At 37.1% G+C, this 21,352-nt stretch overlaps 2 protein-coding genes across 2 annotated transcripts in view; one reads left to right on the top strand and one right to left on the bottom strand.

The window, feature by feature from the left end:
* The first annotated feature begins 1,410 nt into the window (after positions 1–1,410).
* On the top strand, positions 1,411–3,385 carry LOC136807716 (melatonin receptor type 1A-like). The gene has a single exon (XM_067064325.1). It carries the CDS (start codon positions 1,458–1,460, stop codon positions 3,195–3,197), a length of 1,740 nt encoding a protein of 579 aa, XP_066920426.1. The 5' UTR covers positions 1,411–1,457; the 3' UTR covers positions 3,198–3,385.
* Positions 3,386–3,788: 403 nt separating this feature from the next.
* Positions 3,789–21,352, bottom strand: part of LOC136807701 (uncharacterized) — a 27,567-nt gene continuing 10,003 nt past the window's right edge. The window contains exons 7-25 of the mRNA XM_067064301.1: positions 20,650–20,760; positions 20,162–20,278; positions 19,562–19,672; positions 19,039–19,146; positions 18,471–18,608; positions 17,415–17,510; positions 16,191–16,307; positions 15,679–15,792; positions 15,129–15,251; positions 14,267–14,404; positions 12,703–12,843; positions 10,564–10,692; positions 9,935–10,075; positions 8,501–8,599; positions 7,690–7,782; positions 7,062–7,352; positions 6,851–6,940; positions 5,759–6,567; positions 3,789–5,224 (exon numbers count right to left, since the gene is read on the bottom strand). Coding sequence (XP_066920402.1) covers positions 4,127–5,224; positions 5,759–6,567; positions 6,851–6,940; positions 7,062–7,352; positions 7,690–7,782; positions 8,501–8,599; positions 9,935–10,075; positions 10,564–10,692; positions 12,703–12,843; positions 14,267–14,404; positions 15,129–15,251; positions 15,679–15,792; positions 16,191–16,307; positions 17,415–17,510; positions 18,471–18,608; positions 19,039–19,146; positions 19,562–19,672; positions 20,162–20,278; positions 20,650–20,760 — 4,064 coding nt within the window. The 3' untranslated portion in view covers positions 3,789–4,126. The remainder of the gene's footprint in view (positions 5,225–5,758; positions 6,568–6,850; positions 6,941–7,061; positions 7,353–7,689; positions 7,783–8,500; positions 8,600–9,934; positions 10,076–10,563; positions 10,693–12,702; positions 12,844–14,266; positions 14,405–15,128; positions 15,252–15,678; positions 15,793–16,190; positions 16,308–17,414; positions 17,511–18,470; positions 18,609–19,038; positions 19,147–19,561; positions 19,673–20,161; positions 20,279–20,649; positions 20,761–21,352) is intronic.

The following is a 21,352-nucleotide window of genomic DNA, read 5'->3' as shown; positions in this document are numbered from 1 at the left end:
ATTGTTTATTTTGTGGTATTTTGAGCGCCTTAAAGAACCACATGGGAGGGTTTCTCAAGATGTTCTTTCTTCGACTTGACGCCGAGAACACACCCTGCACTTTAATACAATAATGACCGGTTAGTGAGGGCTGTACTGAGAAATATTGCCCGAGGTCAAGTAACGACCGAGCTTGCGAGGTTGTTGCGTTGACCGAGGGCAATATTTTCAGTACAGCCCGAAAAAAGCCGGTCATTATTGTATTTGTTAACCGTTTCCTTAAGCTTCGATTGATTTTTAGCGCTTTATCCAGGAAAAATAGCGAAATAAAGCGGAAAAAACAAGCGACAAGAGATAAAAAATGAGAGAAATGATGTCAACGCATTGTTCATTTTCCTTTGAAAAAGTGACGTTATAATGAATTTTCCTAACGACGGGCAACTCTGGACATTGTTAACCGGTTACTTTTTCGAAGCGGGCTACATGGCTTTTTGCGCAATGCAATTGGTTCTTTTCGCATGACGACGGGCCTACATTAATACAATAATGACCGGTTAGTGAGGGCTGTACTGAGAAATATTGCCCGAGGTCAAGTAACGACCGAGCTTGCGAGGTTGTTGCGTTGACCGAGGGCAATATTTTCAGTACAGCCCGAAAAAAGCCGGTCATTATTGTATTTGTTAACCGTTTCCTTAAGCTTCGATTGATTTTTAGCGCTTTATCCAGGAAAAATAGCGAAATAAAGCAGAAAAAACAAGCGAAAAGCGATAAAAAATTGCTATAATTTCTGACGTCAGAAATAAAAAATGAGAGAAATGATGTCAACGCATTGTTCATTTTCCTTTGAAAAAGTGACGTCACAATGAATTTTCCTAACGACGGGCAACTCTGGAAAATGTAGGCCCGTCGTCATGCGAAAAGAACCAATTGCATTGCGCAAAAAGTCGTGTAGCCCGCTTCGAAAAAGTAACCGGTTAACAAAACGTAATACTAACCTCTAAGAAAGTGCAAAAATTTATGCATTTCTCACTTTTTGTCTTGCTGTGGTAAGTTTTAATGCATCAGCCGTCAAAACCTTTATCTTTTTGTTAAAGATTCTTGATTATTTTGATAACATTATTGTAAAATATTATAAATAATGACTAAAATTTATTTCACATCGCAAACAACAAACGAGTTTATGTATCAGTGATTTTCTGCGACGGAAACGGTCAGCTCCTTATTAGTGTAGATCCTGACTTACTGGGGACGGCGCTAAATTAGTATTATACTGCAGGTTATTCCAAATCGCTTCAGTCACTCTGCCGTCCTCAAATGTGCAAATACAAAAACTCGCTACTGCTACTGCCTTTGAAGCGACGGTCAAATTTTAATGAAATAATTTATCTCATTGATTTTTAAGTTTTAGAGAATGTTAGAGCAAAGCAAAAATGTCCCCATATCAACAACCCAATACATCAAGCGGTGCCAATAACACAATGGATAATTCACAGAACGAAATTTTCATCCGAATTCGTACCGTAGTGGACATTCTCATCTTATTCTTTTCACTGTTCGGTAATATACTCATCATCCTCAGTATATGGAAAATGAAGAAATTGCGGAAAGTATTCACAAGTATTTTAATCGTTAACTTAGCCATATGTGACATCCTATTAGTGCTTTTTGGTGTTTTACCAGATTTGCTGACTTTGTATCGTGGTGACTTATTTTCGTCGCATATTATAAGTTGTAAGCTGTTGATGCCGTTATCAACTTTTCAAGTCAACGCCATTTCTCTCATTATGGTATTTATTGCAATAGAGCGCTATATCACTATTAAATACAACACACGATCAGGCGCCGGAACTATCAAAATTATCTTAGTTACCATTTTTATACATTTGTATTCCTTAGCGACTGTGCTACCGTATTATTTGACACTCGATTTAGCCTGGTCGTCAGACATTGGTTGGTCATGTGTGGAACGATGGAGCGTAGAGGCTGGTAAAAATTACACCATATTTTTGTTTTTAGTACAAATCGGCGTTCCATTGCCTGTAATGGTTGCCTTATATGCTCTATCATGGCGCATCATTGAACGGCGAAACACAAAAACCATAAAGTTCATGGATAATGTACAATTGAAGTCGCACCACTATCCATTCATCGTGAAATATTTTTGTTGCTGTTTCTTAAAAAATAAAATCGCTTTTTCTCAATGTCGGTCAGATTTAAAACGTCAGTTATCTATCACGTCGGAAGTCTCTATAGCGCGGCAAAAGCAAACAAAATATTACTTGAACATGTTTACCGTGGTTGTTCTATTGTTTGCTATATGCATGCTACCCAATCAGATCACTTGGTTTTACATGGCCTTTGAACCCAAACCTCTTAGCCTCTACGTCACAGTTCTATTTTATTGGTTAACGTTTTCCAATGCTGTTCTTAATCCCTGGATATATGCAGGATGTAATCCCTTTTTTAAACGGGCTTATCGGGGTTTTATACGGAAATTATTGTCACCGTGCCGGAAGAAGGATCGGTACCGGCATATTATCTCAATGATGCAGCGCACACGTGCTCCAACGGTCGTTCAGCATCACGTGACCGAGAAGGACCAATCAAAAACCGATAACGATTTCTTATGGATCACACCATGGAGTGTGCAAGATCATTTCGGAGGTGGGTTAAAACATAAAACTGTTTCAAAAAATGACGTGAATATAGACCCTTACGATCTATATGACCCTGATTATACGGAGAAAAAATTACCTCGGATAACGCCTTTCATTAGACCGAAAATGAGTGTAACTACTTCATCAAGTAAAAAACATACTCTTGATTTATGGCAAGAAAAAGCCCAACAATCATATAAGATGGTTCTGAGTTATACTGACCAAAACATATGTCAAAAACTGGATCGTAATAAGTCGTTCCTTTATCTTTCCGAGAATAATTTGTCTTCATCTCCCAAGAGTCAAGACTCGAGCCCTTTCTTCTGGCTCCACGAGGCCGGAAAGGAACGGCCTAAATCAGTTGCTGTTTTCCGTGATAGACTTGATGTCTCAGTATACGAAAAGCTCGACTCAATTGATATTAATTCAAACAATATAGAATGTGGCTCGATAAATATCGATGATGAAAAATCGGCTGAAATCGATTTAGAAGATGTAGTGTTTAACGTGACTTTAATTAGTTTTAACGAGTTTAACGATTTGTCCGAAACTCATTGTTGAATGGCCTCACGCGGAAATGTTTTTCAAGCCCTTTTTAGTGTAATCTTTGAAGGCTAACTCCCTCCAAATTTGAGAAATCCCGAAATGATTTCCATTTGTTTTATATTTACGCACAATTTATTTATTTTGTTAATTTACTATATATTTTACGAGTTACAAAAATAAAGCATTTACTCTTTCCCACACTAAAATTTCCCCAGTTCTATCTTATAATATAATATATACTTTTACTTAAGTATCAACTGCATGAAACTTGGCCCGGAAAATACTCTCCAAAAGTTTTTAGCCCCACAAGTTTGACTACAATTATATTCTCCAACATCAAAAATATACACATATTTTCCAAAGATAAATGGGAAACATTTGGAAAGAAAGTATTGAAACAGGGTCCTAAAAGAAAAACATTCCTTAATTGATAGAAAGCTTTTGATTCTTACAAGAAATATGAGGCGAAGGTCCTTGAACTGCTTAAGTCCCAGTTGACGCATATATTGGCCCCTTCAATTCTAACCCTTTATCTGCAAGCTATAAATCTGCCTGAAGACGATATGAGAAATTTGTATTCCAAAAATAGAAAAATAAATCTCTGAGTTAATTTCTCATAGAACATATACATATTCTATTGAATCGCAATATTTCGGTTTGTAATTGAATCATCAAATCATTTAAATTTGCCAACAAATTTAGTTTAAATCTCTCCTAACGTGTAAGCGGGTCTCGGTACATCTCCGAAAGATAAGCTGCCATATACATTTTGGAAAAATTCTAATCTCAGTAGTTTCTCTTTTGAGTGCGTACGCCAAAATACTCATAACGTATCCTCAATACCATAATGTAGATCTAGATAACTTTCTCTGTCCCATACTATCAACGCCGATTTATTCTTGTAATCATCATAGAGAATGCTCATTTCAGAGCACATTTCACTTCTATTGAACCTTCACTGTTGTTTTGTTCTTATTCTTACGGGTATGTCTTTTCCCAGCAACGAGTGGTTCTGATTTCTTATTCCCATTGAAGTCCAACATACTTCCCTCACCATCCGTAGTCAGTTCTGTCACTTCATCTTTTAGTTTCCCATATTGTTTCAACAATTCAATAATGTCATTTTTCGAATCACCCTTCGATCCTTTCTTGTGATTATTTACTAAGTTTTTCTCGTAAGAGTCTAAAGAAGCTTCGGTTGGTATACTGTCAGCTACGTTGAAAACATCATCAGGGGACTTGGCTCCCCATTTATCGGCCTCGGCTTTTGCGGGTCCTTGAGTTGCAGCCTCCGACTTTATCTTTGAGGACCCAACAGGTGGATCGGTGGCCTTTTCAGGTGCATTTGCTGCTAGGTTCTGGCTGGTAACAGTGACCAAATCAGAGCTACCTTTAGCGTCCTGGTCAGTAGATTGAACATCGGTAATCACATTCGATACTTTTTGTGTGGATGTTTCCGCCTTCACCGGCCTTTGTTTCTGGTCCGTAAATTTAACCATGAGTGGTACCCCAACTTTGGTTATTGACTCTACATTTTTATTTTGCGTATGATGCATTGCTCTGAACATTTTTTCCTCCTCAGTTAAAACCTCATGTTCAATTTTCTTTTGATGTGCTTTCTTTTGTCGTGCTTTTTCACTCTGCTTTAGATTCTTGTATATCGTCTCTTCCTCCAAAATTCGATTCTCCTCTTCATCTTGTGGGTCCTTTCGCTCCAGACTCTCAATTTTCTCCTGGTGTGCCGAAGTCTCTACGCCATGGTTTAGTTTCAATTCTTCCTTACTCATCTCATCAATATAATGCTGTAAAGTAGGTAACGCCCCATGTTGCAGTTTATCTCCGCCCGAAATTGTGGGCGTATACCGCCCGTGAAATTTCCGGTAATCACCGTTGCGTTGCTCTTTATCTAAATCACGGTATTTCATCTCGTTGATATGTTTTTCTACCAGAGTATTATGCGGCTTGATGGGTTGTTTTGGTTGACTCGTGTGGAACGGTTTCGTTGTTTTGTCATCTTCGCTGTCCCCATCAGTAATATAAACCTGTAAAGGTCAGAGAACAAAATCTATAAACATCAGGTTTGTCAGAGTTCTACTAAGATGTTTTTTGTCCCCATCAGTAATATAAACCTGCAAAGGTCAGAGAATAACTGATTTAGAAATATCGGTAAATCAGGTAAACTTCAGGTTTATCATAGCTCTATAAAGAGGCTTGTTTATGATGTTTTGCTATCACTCTTCGCTATAATCCACTGATGTTTTCATGACTGATGTATGACTAAGAAGAACTTCTGATAGAAATCGATTTCCCTCTATTTTTTCAATTTAGTAAGTAATTCAATATTACCATATGACTCTAACCCTACTAAATATTTGACTCAGCTTTTGGAAAGGTTGTTTAGTGTATAAGATCACCTCTTAATCTATGAACTATAGAGAGAAAAAAGAATTTTCAGGGTCGGATACAGGAGGTAGGCTATCTTATTCATGGAGAGTAATTAGTTTCCATATAAGGTAATACGATAGTAAAATGCACTCTCCTCCCTCTGTATCCGAGCCTGATCTTCTTCCTCTCACCTTAAAATGATCTCCTTCAGGTGGTTTCGCAAATCCTTTCACTTTCTTCTTCTGCTCCTTTTCCTTTCTTTCCTCTTCCTTCAATAAGTGTTCTTCAGCTGCTGAAACCCCCACGTCATCATGCCTCCTCGACCCTGGAGGTCCCCCTCCACCAGAGGTAGGGGGACTACCCCCTCCTGTAGGGGGTCCTCCTGAAGACCCTGGTGCGCCACTACCAGGAGGACCTCCCCCTGAAGGTTTTATTGTCTCTACTGGAAGCTTGGTTTCTTCAATCGGTGATTTGCTTGTCTCGTCTACTGGAGGCTTGCTTGTCTCCCCAGTGGGTGGTTTTGGAGCAGGCTTGGTTGGTTTTTCTGGTGCTGGGTTTGATGGAGGCGCTGGGTTGCTAGGTGGTTCCACTTCCTTCTCTGGAGGAGGTTTTTCTGGTTCAGATGGTTCTGGTTTCTTCTCTTCGCTGGGAAGAGGGGGTTCTGCCTTCTCTTCTTCCGGTTCTTTAGGAGGTGGAAGAGGTGGTGGTTTCTGGTCTTCCTCCTCTTTCTCTAATGAAGGGACCTCGGCTGGTGGAACTCCCTTATCCTCTGTAGTTTCCGGTGGCTCAACTGCTTCCTCCTCGGGTGGCCTCCCTTCCTCGACCTCTTTCTCATCCTGACTTCCAGGTGGCCCCTTGCCTCCACTAGGCTCTTCACCAGTAGGGGGTGCTACCCCACCTGAAGATCCAGGTGGTCCCTTGTCTCCACTATCCGTGGGAGGTGCCAGTGGTGGACCATCACCTCCTCCGCCCTTATTTGGATCCACTGGTTTGACTGGGCCTAAAGTGAACAAAACAAGACATCTTTCTTTAGGTTTCTTGTAATTATTAAAGTTTAATCTAGATGTCCTATTGAAATCTGGTTATCAGAACTTATCATATCTGAGGAGAGATCGATTTATCTCTACGCATGCAAAAAAAAAATTGCAATCTCATTTAGGACAATAGTTGAAACCTCACTTTTTTACTACTTTCTTTTTCCCGACTTTTCTTTCAAAGCCAAAGCCAAATACGATCCGATGAAAACTTTGTATAATTGTTGAAATCATTTTAAAGTTTCTTACTTGGATAGTGACTTTGTTCCTCTTCTTTACTTCCAGGAGCTCCCCCGCCACCAGCGCCACCACTATCACCGCCACCGCCATTTTCACTTCCTAGAACAGCAAACAGAAAACAGTGTCATTTGAAAGTAATGGATGTAAACCCCAAAATGAATCTCTTATGCTAAAGTCAATTTAACGATTAATTGAAATTAATTATGTAGAACGGATTTACCTGGTGTGCCTCCGCCCTCTCCTTCGCCAGGTCCACCGCCACCGTTATCTCCTCCACCCCCTGGTTTAACAGGGTCAGGACGGACGTGAGGGCTTTTCGTCGTTGTTGTTGTTGTTGTTGTTGTTGTTGTCGTTGTTGTTGTTGTGGTATGAGGTTTTGATGTGGGTAATGTATTTCCGCCCGTTCCGCCACCAGTTCCACCTCCTGTTCCGCCTGTTCCACCACCTTGACCACCCGTTCCGCCTCCGTGATGACCCGTGAAACTATCAGTCTCCTCTTCAATTGGTATATCTTTTATGAAAAAGAAAAATAGAATCAAGAAATTATGAGTATTGTCAGAGATGGTTAGATACTACATACAATCATGGACTTAATGTTTGGCAGAAACACTGAAAAATGCAGGGAAAACAATGGAAAGTGAAATGATTGATTGATTTAAATGAGAGATTCGAATTATACTGGGAACAAGTTCGAATTATAGAAAGATTCGAATAATAGAAGTTCAAATAAGAGAGAGTTTACTGTATACATACATGATTTGGACATGATTTCATTTTCAGTACAGTAGAGATGAAGCTACCTCAATTCTTAAACAGGAGACTAGAAGAGATCAACTCAATTTACTTACGAAGACAGAAATTATTGTGGAGATAATAGCCAGGCATACACTCACAAACACCTTGACTGCAAATTTGATACTCTCCACAAGGCTTTTTGCATTCTATAAACACAGATTAGTTATCATGATAGTGGTGATAAACCTAAAGTGTGTCTCAATGAATCAAGCAAGGTTTTTCAAGAATTAGAGTTTATATCTTTTCCATTTCTTATCTCAATTTTTGACCAGACCCTCAGTCATTTTGAGCAAATGAGATTTTTTTCTCAAATCTGTAGCGAATTTTATCTCGTTTTGAGGCTTCAGTTTCCTCACTTTTACGGTTGTTCCGGCGGGCCTGCCTGATGAACATTTTCTGTTTTAAACATTCCATTCCTGATTATCTTTTCAACGAAAGTATCAAAAGTTACAAAGTCTTTTCTTCGCTTCAGATTATATATTGAGGCAGTCTTTAAAGAGGCTTATTTACTTTGACCTATTGGAGAAAGATTCTTGTTGAAATTTTGATTGGGTATTTTCTAAATTTAGTTTCAGCCCATTGTTTTTAAACCAAAGCATCTCTTTATAATCGGAAAGGTGCATACACGCAGAAGAATATCAGAGTGAGATTTCAGAGTTAGAACAATAGGCTTATTGTTTAGAAGAATAGAAAAATTGGAATAATGCTCATCCTCAGCCAAAGTACACTAAAAAACTGCGAAGCTTATCGAGGAAAACTTCTTCGGGGAAAAGTGACGAAATTTTGACCAAGTGACGAATATTTTTCCCCGACGAAAATTCTTCCCGACGAAGTTTTCCCCGATAAGGTATTCAAAACACTTACTTCTGACGCACTCATAACCATTGCCAGTAAAGCCATGTTTACAAATACATTCACCAGCATAACAATGTGCATTATCATCACAATCCTTGCAACGATCGACTGAAAAAAATAGAGAAAATGTTTACAGTAGCAGATACAGTAGATTCTTCATAACTAGAAGCTTCATAACAACGTTGTTTTGACGTTTATCTAAGTAATGTCCATATAACTTACAACGATCGACTAAAAAAAAATTAGAGAGAATTTTTTTAAAGTACAACAGTTCCATATACTTGAACGGTGAACGTCTTTAACCCCTTGTGCGCGCTGTTTTTTTTGTTTTTTTTGGAAAAGTTGAAATTTTTCTAATTTTTTGTTTTGAAACTCAAAACTTTAAAGTGTCATAAAATCTTGTAGCTTTTGATTTAGAAGATGGTTTTGGTACCATTGGAAAGCTATTTTGATACTCTTTCTAAAAGCATTTTATGACTTTTGAAATCAAGTCAGGAGCTATGGCCTCAAGTCTAAGGCTCGGTATTTTGGCTTGTTTTGAACGCATATACGCGTCCCTCGTGGTCTAAGGGTTAACTTCCGGTCCCTTCAAACAAGAAACCCTTTACTAATAATTTGAATTTTTCAGACAGTCAACTCTCTCTAATTCGAAGCTCTACTATTCGAATCTTTCTATAATTCGAACTTAGATATTTGTCCCCTCAGCTAGAAATTATTTTATAGAAGATTTTCTGTGATTTGAATCTTTCTTTGATTGGAAGAAAATTCTTTGTTCCTTGAAGATCGGATTAGAGAGAGAGAGTCTAGAGTCAAAGGCTTGTCTACGAAAGTAGAAAAGGGAGTAGAACCATTTATATTTAGACCCATCCTGGGGGGGGGGTTGAAAACAGCTTTTTTGCAACGAAGCTGAACGGTTTGACTTCTTTACGGTCGTAAATAAACGTAAAAGTTTGAACTCTTGGTTAAGTTTGTAATCTCATTTGTGTTTTTTTTCCATATTTTTTTATTTTTATTTACAGGTGTAAATAAGTAAATAAAGAAAAACAACAGAAGCCATAACAAAAGAAGAAAGCCTAATGGAAAGTTTTAGTCATCTTTAAAGGAGGTATGGAACGAGCTCCTGACATCAGAAAATGTGCATAGAAAATATAAAAGGTATTTTTTTTACTTTCGTCATTAAGAAATTCTCGATGGCACAAATGGAATTTAGAGGTTTTTGTACTGAAATTTTCAATAATTATTTGGGACATTAAGTTTAGCTGATCATCTTGAGTCTTTTCTACAAAACAATGTTGGGCAGTTTAATTCGAAGTATACTGTAACTGTAGATAGTCAAAAGAATTTTTAAAAATGATTATATGAGATGCCTATCTACCTAGATGTAGACTTGTTTACATTTCGATGACCCAACTGAAACTGTGAAGGTTTTGTACTGAAACTTACTTTCACAATGCGGCCCAGTAAATTCAGCTGAACATCTACAATCATAGCCTTGATCACCCAAATCCACACAACCTCCTCCATTTCGACAGGGGTTTGGGATGCAATTATGGCGATCGGGAGCTGGAGTGGTTGTCACGTGCTCTGAATGAAATTAAATGGATGGTTTCTTATAAAGTAAATATCACAATGGGCTATTCCAGAAAAAATTTGTACCCTCTACTATATGTTGAGGAGATCTTTTTTTAAACAGGTGAGCCCTCTGAATTTTTTCCAATTTTTCAGGAACATCCTGGATTTTCGACCTCGTTATACTGACCACCCTGGTTTTTCAACCCGATTTTACTGACCACCCTGGATTTCATCATTCAAAAACCAGACCACCCTGGAGTTTTTTTTCCAGACCAACCTGGATGTCACGATATAGGGGGTACAGACTATTTCTGGAATAGCCCAATAACACAACTTACAATCTTACAATGACTAGAAAATTCATTTTGCTGATAAAAACCACTATATTATTGAATACTTGCGCAGTTTTGTCTCGAACTGCGCATGATAGCTGTATGTTATTTTAGCTGGTGTTAGAGCTTTCGAGCACCATCAGATAAAAATCTATTTAGTTGACTTACGTGTACAGTTTTGTCCGTAGAAACCAGGCGGGCATTTGCACCAATAAGTGTTGAAGGCTGGTTCGTATGTGATACAGGTACCCCCGTTTTTGCATGGATTTAAACCTTGAAACTTCTTATCTTCGCAATCTGAAAGATAATTTGAGAAATTCATGATATGCACCACTGAAGAGTCTTCTGAGAAACTTTTGAAATTTTCCACCCAATACGTCACTTAAACAATAGAAAAAGTGACGTATTCGGTGGAATAAAAAAACAGAAAAGTTGCATAATTTCGTGAAGTCGTTGCAGTAGTACATATGATGAATAGAAGCTATCATACTGTAAATCAATTTTTCGAGTGGTTTGTTAAAAAAATGTAAAACATTGATCCATAGTATAAGAAAGCCGCGGCTGGAATATGTACCGCATTGTCTTTTCAGTTAATTGCTGTTCCATCTCTGTCTCCGAGCTTTATAAGAACATCAAGATGCTCAGTTTATTATTGGTAAATAGTTTTTGAAAATTTTCTCTTAATTTCCTTCACAAAAAGTTTTTTTATTGCTAGATATCTTTGAATCTGTACCCAATAGAACACTTGAACTAATTTTGGACATATTTTAGGGGTATTTTGTGGAAACAATAGTTTTTCGCAATAGTTTAAGTTGAAATTACCATATTCAAGATGACAACTTTCCTGTCAGTTTAAATGATAAAATTTAAAGGTGCTGGCTTGAAATTTTCACAGTATTATCTTGATGTACTTTTTCATTGATTTCTAAAAAGATTTCACTGAAATATTGTGAAGGCATTTCGAGGCACCTCATAAATTTTTGAGTTCTTTCAGCCCAGCCATTTTGTGCTTGTTTAAATTTCTTAATATTGATTTTTCCTTTACAATGATTTTATAATTCAAGTGTATTATCAAGGGCATATCATTAATGTCTAAAACGCACTGAGAAGTAAGGTCGTGTTCAGACCTGAAAGTTTAAGTTTAAGGCTTAAGTAGTACTAAGTTGATATGGGAATTAAGAAATGCAACGACTTAATTGCTATTTCATCATTTAGATAGATTACATAAGAGAGGAAAAAGGAATTCCCTTTTTAATGTTTGAGTAAGACATCGACAAATTCATTTTTTTGTTGTGGAATAAGGGAATCTCCATACTTCGATCCATGATATTCTCATTAAAAGCCCATTAACTGCCTAAATTGCTAAAGACGTTCCGAGCGTCTCAAAGTCATAAATTTCACGTTCTCCTTTCATAATTTACAAAAGGAGCATGCGAATGCGTGCGAATTCTGATTTCGTCTATTCAGAAAACTGTCACGAAATCGTAAAAACTTTTTTTTTAAACCAGAGGGTGATTCCTTTTTAAACTTTGGTTTAACTAATGAGGAGCGTGCCGTTGAATACAAAAGGAATATAAAAGAAGCATGCGGACATAATTACTTTAAACCTAGGTCTGAACACGGCCTAAGTATTAACGACAAACCAATACAATTTACCATTAAAGATGCCATATTACTGATTTCTTGATCAACAAATAGTCATCAAATACGGCAGAGATAGAACAACAGACATTCAGATGTTATCATTCCAGCCGCGGCTTTCTTATACTATGATTGATCGAAATGCTTTGTTACACCCGTCTCGCATACATGTTGGAGCCTTGCCTATCTGGAAAAATCTACCAAAAAAGTATCCCCGGCGGAAAAAACAGTCTGCAATTTCAACCCGCATAAAAAAGGTTGGGTCCAAGTTTACAAGAATTAAATAACGTCAAATTTCTGAAGCCGTTGCATTGTCCGATGGCATTTGACGTCATTCGAACCTTGTAAACTAGAACCCAACCCTCCTGTGGAGTTAGGGTGCAGAGTAGCGAAAACAAGATGGGCGCAAAATTTGTGTATGAGAGCAGATTGTAATTGTCTTTAATTATCTATTTATAATACAAAAAGATAATTACCGTGTCATAAAGATCTGTTCTCCTACAAAAATTTTACACTCATCTTGTTTACTTTCAATCTAGCGTTCGTGTGAAAGTCACGCGTTTAGAAAGAGAAATAAGTGGCTTAATTTCCCATCCAGGAGTCTCGTGTCTAGCCCTTCAGACTTTGAAGTCAATGGGTGGATAGGGTGTATCAGATCATACTTACACAGTGTGGACTCGCACGTTCTGCCAGTACAACGAGCTGGGCATACGCAAGAAAACGTTTGTTTAAATTTGTCTGGTATGCATTGCGCTCCACATTTGCAAGGATTTGGATCACATGGGTCGTTACCAAACTCGTCAGTATCTAACAATGAAATTATACAAGAATAAATCATTCATCAACCGGATCACTGATCTTGCATGTTATTCCTAAAGTTCTATAATCTCTGTATTAATGGAATAGACCTTATGGGAGTTTTTGATTTTCTCTAAAAAGCGATACATTGAATCCCCATTTCGGATAGCTCTTTAAGAAATTATAAAAAGAAATTGTGTATTCGTAAAAGGGATTTTGAGCTTTTGTTTTGTTTATGATCTGAATTGTTATCGACAAAGGGAGTGTTAATCGATTCTCCCCTACAGATGTAAAACCACCCAAAAACTCCGATGACATCTATTCTCAAACATGAAAGTGGTCACCAAATAATTTAGAATAAATTTTTGTGCCGTATAGATTAGAATCCCTCATTTTTCCTACACCGATTTGTTAGATTTGTTGGGTGGTTGGATTAAAAAATCCCTGTTTTTTAGCGTTTTTTCTCTCCATTTTGGTTATAAATGACATGCAGAACAAAAATAATTGCACACTTAAACTCTTTAAGTGCCATGGTCCTTTTTTTTCTAAGCTTTTTTTAGAAAACCGCTAGTTCAAACTTTAAAGCCTTATATCTCCGGATCTAGAAGGAGTTAAAAGCTTATTCATAGCTCGTTGGATAGCTTGAGTCTCCTGTCTCTTTTGGGCGGGGGCTAGGGGGGGGGGGTCATGGGAATTAAAGCAGCGCGGACCTAACTGAATGACGGATAGGTGCCCAGTGGCAAAACTTCAAATCAATTCGCTAGAGGACAGAATAAAGTTGAACAAAACTGGTCAAAAAACGGTCAAAATCTCAAAAAAGTGGATTTTTGTAAAATTTTTACATTTTTTGACTTTTTGGCTTGAAATCTCGCTTTGAATTTTTTTTTGCTTGACCATGAAGCACAATTCAATTCCTACGAGTTAGACCAAAAATGACGATTTCTAACTTAGTCCATGTCCAATATACTCGACATTGGCACTTAAAGAGTTAAAGTGAATCGACTTGAGTTTCTTTAGTAGAAATGGACATTTTTTGCTTTGTTACTTTGTAGGCTCAAATGTACCAAACTCTGGACATTTAAAGAACTCCTGTAGCCAAACAAAGATTCCGGGGTACTATCCTTGCCCACCGACGGAGGTGTGCCGTTGAGTTTCGAAAAATGGACCCTACATGGGACTCGTTTTTTGAAAATTCTGCCAAAATTTTCGAAAAATGGTACTGGAATTCCAAAATGTTCTCAAAATTTTCCGTTTTTTTCCCAAATCCTCACAAAAAGGTACCCTACGAGGGACTGATTTTTCTATATTGGTGTTTTTGCGACCCTACGTGGGACTCATGGAGGTGAAAAAAGGCACCCTGGCTAGCGGCACTTCATCGAGCCTCTCTTTGCCCAAGTAACCCCCCCCCGGGCAAAGATTAACCTTAACTTACGTTTTTTGCAGAAGCCAAGGTTCCTTTCCCATAAATAAGGATCTTCACATTGACATTTGCCTTCAGCGTCGCAATACGGTTGTGGTATGTTCTGACCTTTCAAGCTTGCTGCTAAAGCACTGTTCCGACAAGCGCATTCTAAAATGAAAGGAAAAAGAAAACGAATTTTAAATGAAAATCAGGTTATGGTATGTGCCCTTTTCGCACAACTTTTTTTCCGAATTTAAAATCTGAAGATTTTGAAATTTCTGAAAATGGACTCTTACAGGATCTTGAAAAGCCTACGGTATGCCAAGTGGATTGAAACTAATCAAAAATACTTATCGACTCATCTTAAAATCTTTTTACGAGATAATATGTTAAAATCTTTTAATTTAGTCTATTTCAAAGATAATCGTAGTCAGATTTCCAAAACTTTTACCAATAAAACTTGTTTTGTTTTTCGCTTTTTAAACGTTCAATTTTTTCCTAGTCTGTATAAGAAATCCCAGTCTGGAAGCCTTCTGTTTACTTCTATTGTTTGGAACTTGAACTTGCATCGACAAATTAGTTTGTTTTGCTCACTTTTTGATCATGTGATTAACTTTTGAACCAATCCCAAGAGGAGTATTTAACGGTAACGTGATCAACAACTGAGTAAATCGATTTTTAAAATCGTTATCAACAAAAGGAAAACTTAACAAAAAGTTACAACAATAGACTTCCAGGGTTTTTTATACGGACTATGATTATTCTAGTGATTTTGCCAGGCCTTAGCAGCGGACTCCCCCTCGCGAAAATGTCTTCAAATACATTCAACTTTCGAATAAAATTCATGTGGTTGAAAAGTTTGTCATGGATCCTAAAACTTTAATTTTTTCACCTTTGCATAGTTTCCCAATATATCGTCCTTTACATTTGCATGAGTACGTGGCGTCTTCGTCCGAAATGTTCGGTATACATTCACCGTTCGGTGCACATTTGTCTGGTTCGCAAGGGTCCGGCACTGGAAACGAGGAAAATGAGATAATGATAAACTTTCTTAAGAATGCTAGACTACCGATCTTCCAAGTTTTCCTAATCCAATTTGATCCTAGTACACACCTTATACCAGAATTCAATCTGGAAATTATATTAGAATCTCGGTGCGATGGAATAATTAGAAAATTCAAATGTTTTTCAAGAAATCTAATCGATCGCTGGAAGTCAAGTCATCCGACTTTTTTAGCCCGATCGAAAAAAAATTTCTACTCACCAGTGCAACTCTTTTTCATTCTTACGGGACATTATTTTCAAATGTTATCGAGTGTAAGAAAATTCACAAAAAATGATTGAAGGTCGATCGAAATGATTGTCTTATCCCGATCGAAATGATTATCTTATCCCGATCGGAATTACTATCTCATTCCGATCGGGAAATGAATCAAACTTACCTGTACAATGCTTCCCTTTCATTCCTTCAGGACACACCTCACATCTATACCCTTCTGAGCCACCTGGCACACATTTGCCACCATTGCAAGGATTTGGATCACAAATATCGACAACTAGAAAAAGACGACGAAAGAAGATAATGGATGAATAGTAAGTATGGTACAAACAAGGAAGGTAAACAGCCGTGTGAAAAATGCACGTTTTTTATAAGAACAAACTACACAAGGCGCTTCGATAGTCAAAATATTAAGAACAACTGTTAAGAACATTTTAGGGTTTTGTAAACTCCAAAAGTCCCTAATTTCTAATAAAATAAAACGTTTAATTAAGTTTCTTCAAGATACTTCTATTTAGATTCAACTTGGGATTGAAAAATTTTTACATCTGCTTCTTTTTTTTACCTTGAGGAAAATTCTAGGGCCTATTCTCATAAAATAAGATAAGAAAGATCAGATATGAAATAGAATTTCACTGAATTCTTATTAAAAACTGCTCAAAATAGAAGTGTTACCATGACAGTTTGGTGGTTTATAATGTTCTTTACAAAGACAATGGTAGTGTCCATTCCCTTCGTCTACACAAACTCCTCCGTTCAAACAAGGGTTCGGATGGCATGGGTGTGGAATTCCTATGATTAAAAAAGTATTCATTCATTCATTCATTCATTCATTCATTTATTTATTTTTCTTGTGACTTGTTCCATCAGTGATTACTAACGCATTTTGTCTCAGTTTCAGTTACTCGCTCCTTGGGATCCATTGCTCCATTTCAGATTGAATTTTTCCTCAGTAACTTACTTTTCCAACTACTGCAAGACGACTCAATCACCAGAAAATAAATCAACCAATGAGAAAAAATGATTTACCTTAAAGGAAGAAATTTTGGCGGGAATTTAATTTGGCGGATGGCCAAAAAAGTTTAATCAGAAGGAATTTAATTTGGCGGATGGACGAAAAAACTAAATTTGGCGGGAATTTAATTTGGCGGTCGCTTAAAAATTTAACCTTAAGGTGGCGTCAAAACAGCGAAAAAATAGCAAAAATACCTTAAAAGAGATCATATTTTCAAAATGTTTAATTTGGCGGGAATTTAATTTGGCGGATGGCGGAAAAAAGAAATTTTGGCGGGAACTTAATTTGGCGGATTTCAGTCAAATCCGCCAAATCCGCCAAATTTTCTTTCCGCCAAAATTTCTTCCTTTAAGGCGTTCATTCATTCATTTAACTCACCAATAAGTTTTAGAAACTACGGAAGTGATAGAATGGTTTTTGATTATCTTTTCTTTCACCAATAGGTAAAGAAACTCAATCACGTGTCAGAAAAACCAACCAACTGAGAGAACTTTCGAACGAGAGGATAGTCAAGACTTTCTGAACGTGGTTGCTTTCATGTGTCAGTTTCTGAAGTGGTTCAATTTCAACAATGAGAGGCTAAAAGAAAAATTCAATCTCATGGGTCAGAAACCAACTAAAGAAATTCAACGAGAAGACTTTCTGAAGTGGTTGCTCATGCGTTTTATTTCAACCAATGAGGCTAAAGAAATTCAATCACGTGTCAGAAACCAACCAACGAGAAGACTTTCTGAAGTGGTTGCTCATGCGTTTTATTTCAACCAATGAGGCTAAAGAAATTCAATCACGTGTCAGAAACCAACCAACGAGAAGACTTTCTGAAGTGGTTGCTCATGCGTTTTATTTCAACCAATGAGGCTAAAGAAATTTTTCGAGAGACTTACGTATGCAAACTTTTCCATCACCACGGTAACCTTCATCACATTCACATCGATCAACATTGCAATGCGCATGCTCATCACATTGTTGACATCGATTGACTGATAAAATAAAATATTATAATTTTAAGTGGTTGGGTAGTTATTTTCCATTTTTTCGATTTTTTAATCCCAAAATCACTTTATAATAGTTCCATTTATACTGAAACGGAAAAATTGTCTGAGACGAGTAGTTTGTAAAATGTGATCTGTGGAGGAGATCCTATTCATTGATACATGAATGGCAAGTACACTCCTCCATAATGCTCATTTTCTAAATTGCTCGTCTCAGACAAATTAATCGTCTCAGTATAAATAGAACTAATGTCAACCTCCCCCCATTTTATGCCAAAAAATTAAGAAAATCACTTCAGTATCCAGTGCCGTAGCAACTGGGGGGGCAAGGGGGCTATGCCCCCCCAATAATTTTTTCAAAAATGGTTATTTTGCAAAATGCAAAGTTTTTCTTTTTTAATTTGTCATAATTGTCACAATTGAGTGCATTTTCAAGCAATCTAGAGCTCAAATTTTCAAAATTTCCCCCCTCGGGCCAAACCATGGTTGGCCCTCGCGGTGTCACTAAACTCCAGCCCCCCCCCCCCCCCAATATGAAAATGCTTCCTACGGCACTGCATCACGTAATTATGCACCCCCCCTCCCCCGATTTCCCGATTTTATGATTTCATTATTTTTCGTTCAAAGTTCCACATCTTCCCGGCTTATTCTACCCCACCCCTCTACAATTAAACACAGATGAGTAATCTTTTGTGATGATCAGACGTTTATTTCAACTGGTCTGTAAAATACCCCAGTAGCCGAAAAAAAATTGACACCCATGATAGTTTCGGTCTACTCTTTTTTATGTACTATAATACAGAATCACGAACTTTTAAAAATCGGGGAGGTTTTAAAATCCGGCCTACATAAGATGTAAACGATTATCAACTTATCATCTTGTCATTTTCAATAGGATTGACCAAAAGAATCGACAAAAAAAAATAACAAAAGTAACAAAGAGCTTACTCTGACAATGGGAACCATAGTAAGGTGGCTGACACATACAATAATATTCAGTCGGTCCCAGGACCCAGCGATAACCAGAATATTTATCGATACATTTAGCCGCATTTCGACACGGATTCATCAAACAGGGGCTAACGTCTGAAAAATAAAATGAATAATTGATTCAATTGTCTCTTGGGACTTGAACCTTTCAGAATTTACTTAAAGTTTGTATCTCCTTTAGAGAGCTTCTAAGAGCTACAGATTTCTTTAACCGAGGTTCTTTAGGGGATAATCAGATGATTTGAGATATTTGGCTTGCAGTAACCTTATCTGGTCCTTAGTAAAATCTTCAAGTATTTTTTTCATAATTATTCGAGATATCACAATTTGAAATTTTACGTTGAATTTCTGTTATTGCTTTCAAACTTGATAACTTGTATATCTCGACAAAAATATTTTGAAACTTTGGTCAGGACAATAACAGAAGGAATTAAAATACCAGATATTTCGAACCAGCATCTGATTATTCCTTTGGTCTTTTTGTAAAGATTTTTTAGAAAACATATATCTCCTCAATAAGACTTACCTAGGCATGTTCGTCCACGGGCCCATAATGGACAAACGCAATGAAATTCTCCTTTATCATCCACACAGGTCCCGCCGTTTGCACATGGGTTTGGATAACAGAGACGATCTACAAAAAAAGGTTGTATTCAGAGGTATATTAAAAATTGGTTAACCGAGTTTTTACATCCAAATCAATGAATTTAAGATCGAATAAGTTTCAGATACCGTAAAAACGGACCCCTCCTCGACCTTAATTGAACCTAAATATAATTCGAATTCATCGAAATGTACCTTATTTTTGAGTTTTATAAGTTTCACAATTTTATAATTTTCAACTAGGGCATTCTGCCTCTCGTTATTAAATTTGAGATTACATACCTTTTTCCTTTCAAATAATACTAATTAGTGCCAAATCAAAACTTTGAATTACTGAAATAAACCCCCCTCCTGATGGAATACTTTAGTGAAAAACACAATTTCAAAAATACTATTCTGAAAATTTTTCTTTCTTCTTACTATATTCTTGTGTGACACCATCTTACCTGAGCATGTTTTACCATAGAAACCTTCCAAACAAATACATTGGAACGATCCACCATCTTCCCTGCATGTTCCTCCATTCAAACATGGCGATGACGCACATTGGCTAGGCGCTAGAGCATGAAAGATAGAGGATAGTAAATAATAATCAAAGCTCTCTTACAGGTAAGCTCCTGAAATTCCCGTAAACCGATAATCATTTTAAATATTTCAATCGGATTAATTTTCACTAGCTTTAATTCCGCAAGCTTAAAAATTAGGAAGTTTTCTCGATATAGGTATATTTTTGGCGTTTTGAAAAAAATTCGCGTGGATATTTAATTTCAATAATTAGCCAAAAGTTAATTGATAGTGACAATTTTGAAAAATTCCGCATAAATTTAGATGTCCTCTAAATATTTTTTTGAAAACTCATGGGACCTTCTGTAGCATGTAAGGGGGGGCGTAAGGTGAATTATGGCTTTTGATGTAACTGATGACACAACGAAGCAAAATTTTTCCCGTGGCACAAAAGGTCCGCTGCAGCTCCTTATTCTAAATGACAACATTTCCCCATCTGATAGATGATAATAGCTAAGGGTTTCTAAAAACATTTTTCTTACTGTTACAAATTGTTCCGATCCAAGATGGTGGACAAAGACACGCGAAATTCCCTTGACCCTCTTTCTCCATGCACGTTGCACCATTCAAACAAGGATTCGGATTACAGTTGTTCACGTCTGTCAAATGAATATAAAAATGATAATGCAATATGTTGTCAAATCTCTCAACTATCATTCAAATCTTTTTTTGTGATCCGAACCGAACTAAACAATGGCAGTCTCATCTTAACATTATCTTCGCAATCCGAATACTTCTCGAAAAATTCTTGAAAAGTAATTACTGACTGTCAACCTGTAAAATTGTTCTTAGTGAAGGTAAAAGACATGTGTTAGGCTCTTAATTCACGTGATATTTCAGGGTTCGGTCTAACACAAACGAGATCAGCGAAAAATCCCAAAAGAATTTCAACATTTACAATTTTACTGTCAATAGATGCAGATCCAAGAGTATCTTCAAATCAGAAGAAAAATAAAAAGCTTATTCCTACCTCCACAGAATTGTCCTTTGAATTTGGGACGACAAATACATGAAGGTGTTTTGCCATCATGTGTACATTCACCCATATTCAAACAAGGGTTCGGCTCACACGGATTTCGAACTGAAATGGAAAGGAGGAGGAAGATTTGTTGTTAGTCCACGCTTTTTTTTATAAGAACCGTTAAATTTTGGCTAAGGCTTGGCCGTTCTTTTTGTTTTGTTGCTTTCTTGCTTAGATGACTTAAGGGACCTAAAATCAGCATGTTTTTAGTAGTTACTGAAGCCCGAGGCTTGGATTGTTCTTGTCGTGGCCAAAATCGAGTCTCATTCTCTTTTTTTAAGAAATTTGTTCTCATAAAAAAGCGTGCAGTTAGATGTCACAGAGCGTTGTTTACAAACGTTAGCTGAACGTTGAATGAACGTTATGTGCCAACTGAGTACCAGTTGGGGCTGAGCAATTGAAGTGTTAGAAACACCACCCTAAAGTGGCTGCAGTTGACGTGTCTTCTACGCTAAGTTGATAATTTGATATGATCCAAAATGAGGTCTGCCAACATAGTAAAAGAAAGCCGCGGCTGGAATGATAAAATTTGATTTTCTGGGCTGGGCTGAAAGAACTCAAAAATTAATGAGGTGCCTCGAAATGCCTTCACAATATTTCAGTGAAATCTTTTTAGAAATCAATGAAAAAGTACATCAAGATAATACTATGA

The sequence above is a fragment of the Clytia hemisphaerica genome, unplaced genomic scaffold, assembly GCF_902728285.1.
Source record: "Clytia hemisphaerica strain Z4C2 unplaced genomic scaffold, Clytia hemisphaerica genome assembly, whole genome shotgun sequence".
In the NCBI taxonomy this organism is placed as follows: Eukaryota; Metazoa; Cnidaria; class Hydrozoa; order Leptothecata; family Clytiidae; genus Clytia; species Clytia hemisphaerica.
This window is presented reverse-complemented; position numbering and strand designations above follow the sequence as displayed.

What these genes read in the sequence shown, in the direction of transcription:
- LOC136807716 (XM_067064325.1), top strand. Translation starts at nt 1,458, where the DNA reads ATGGATAATTCACAGAACGAAATTTTCATCCGAATTCGTACCGTAGTG.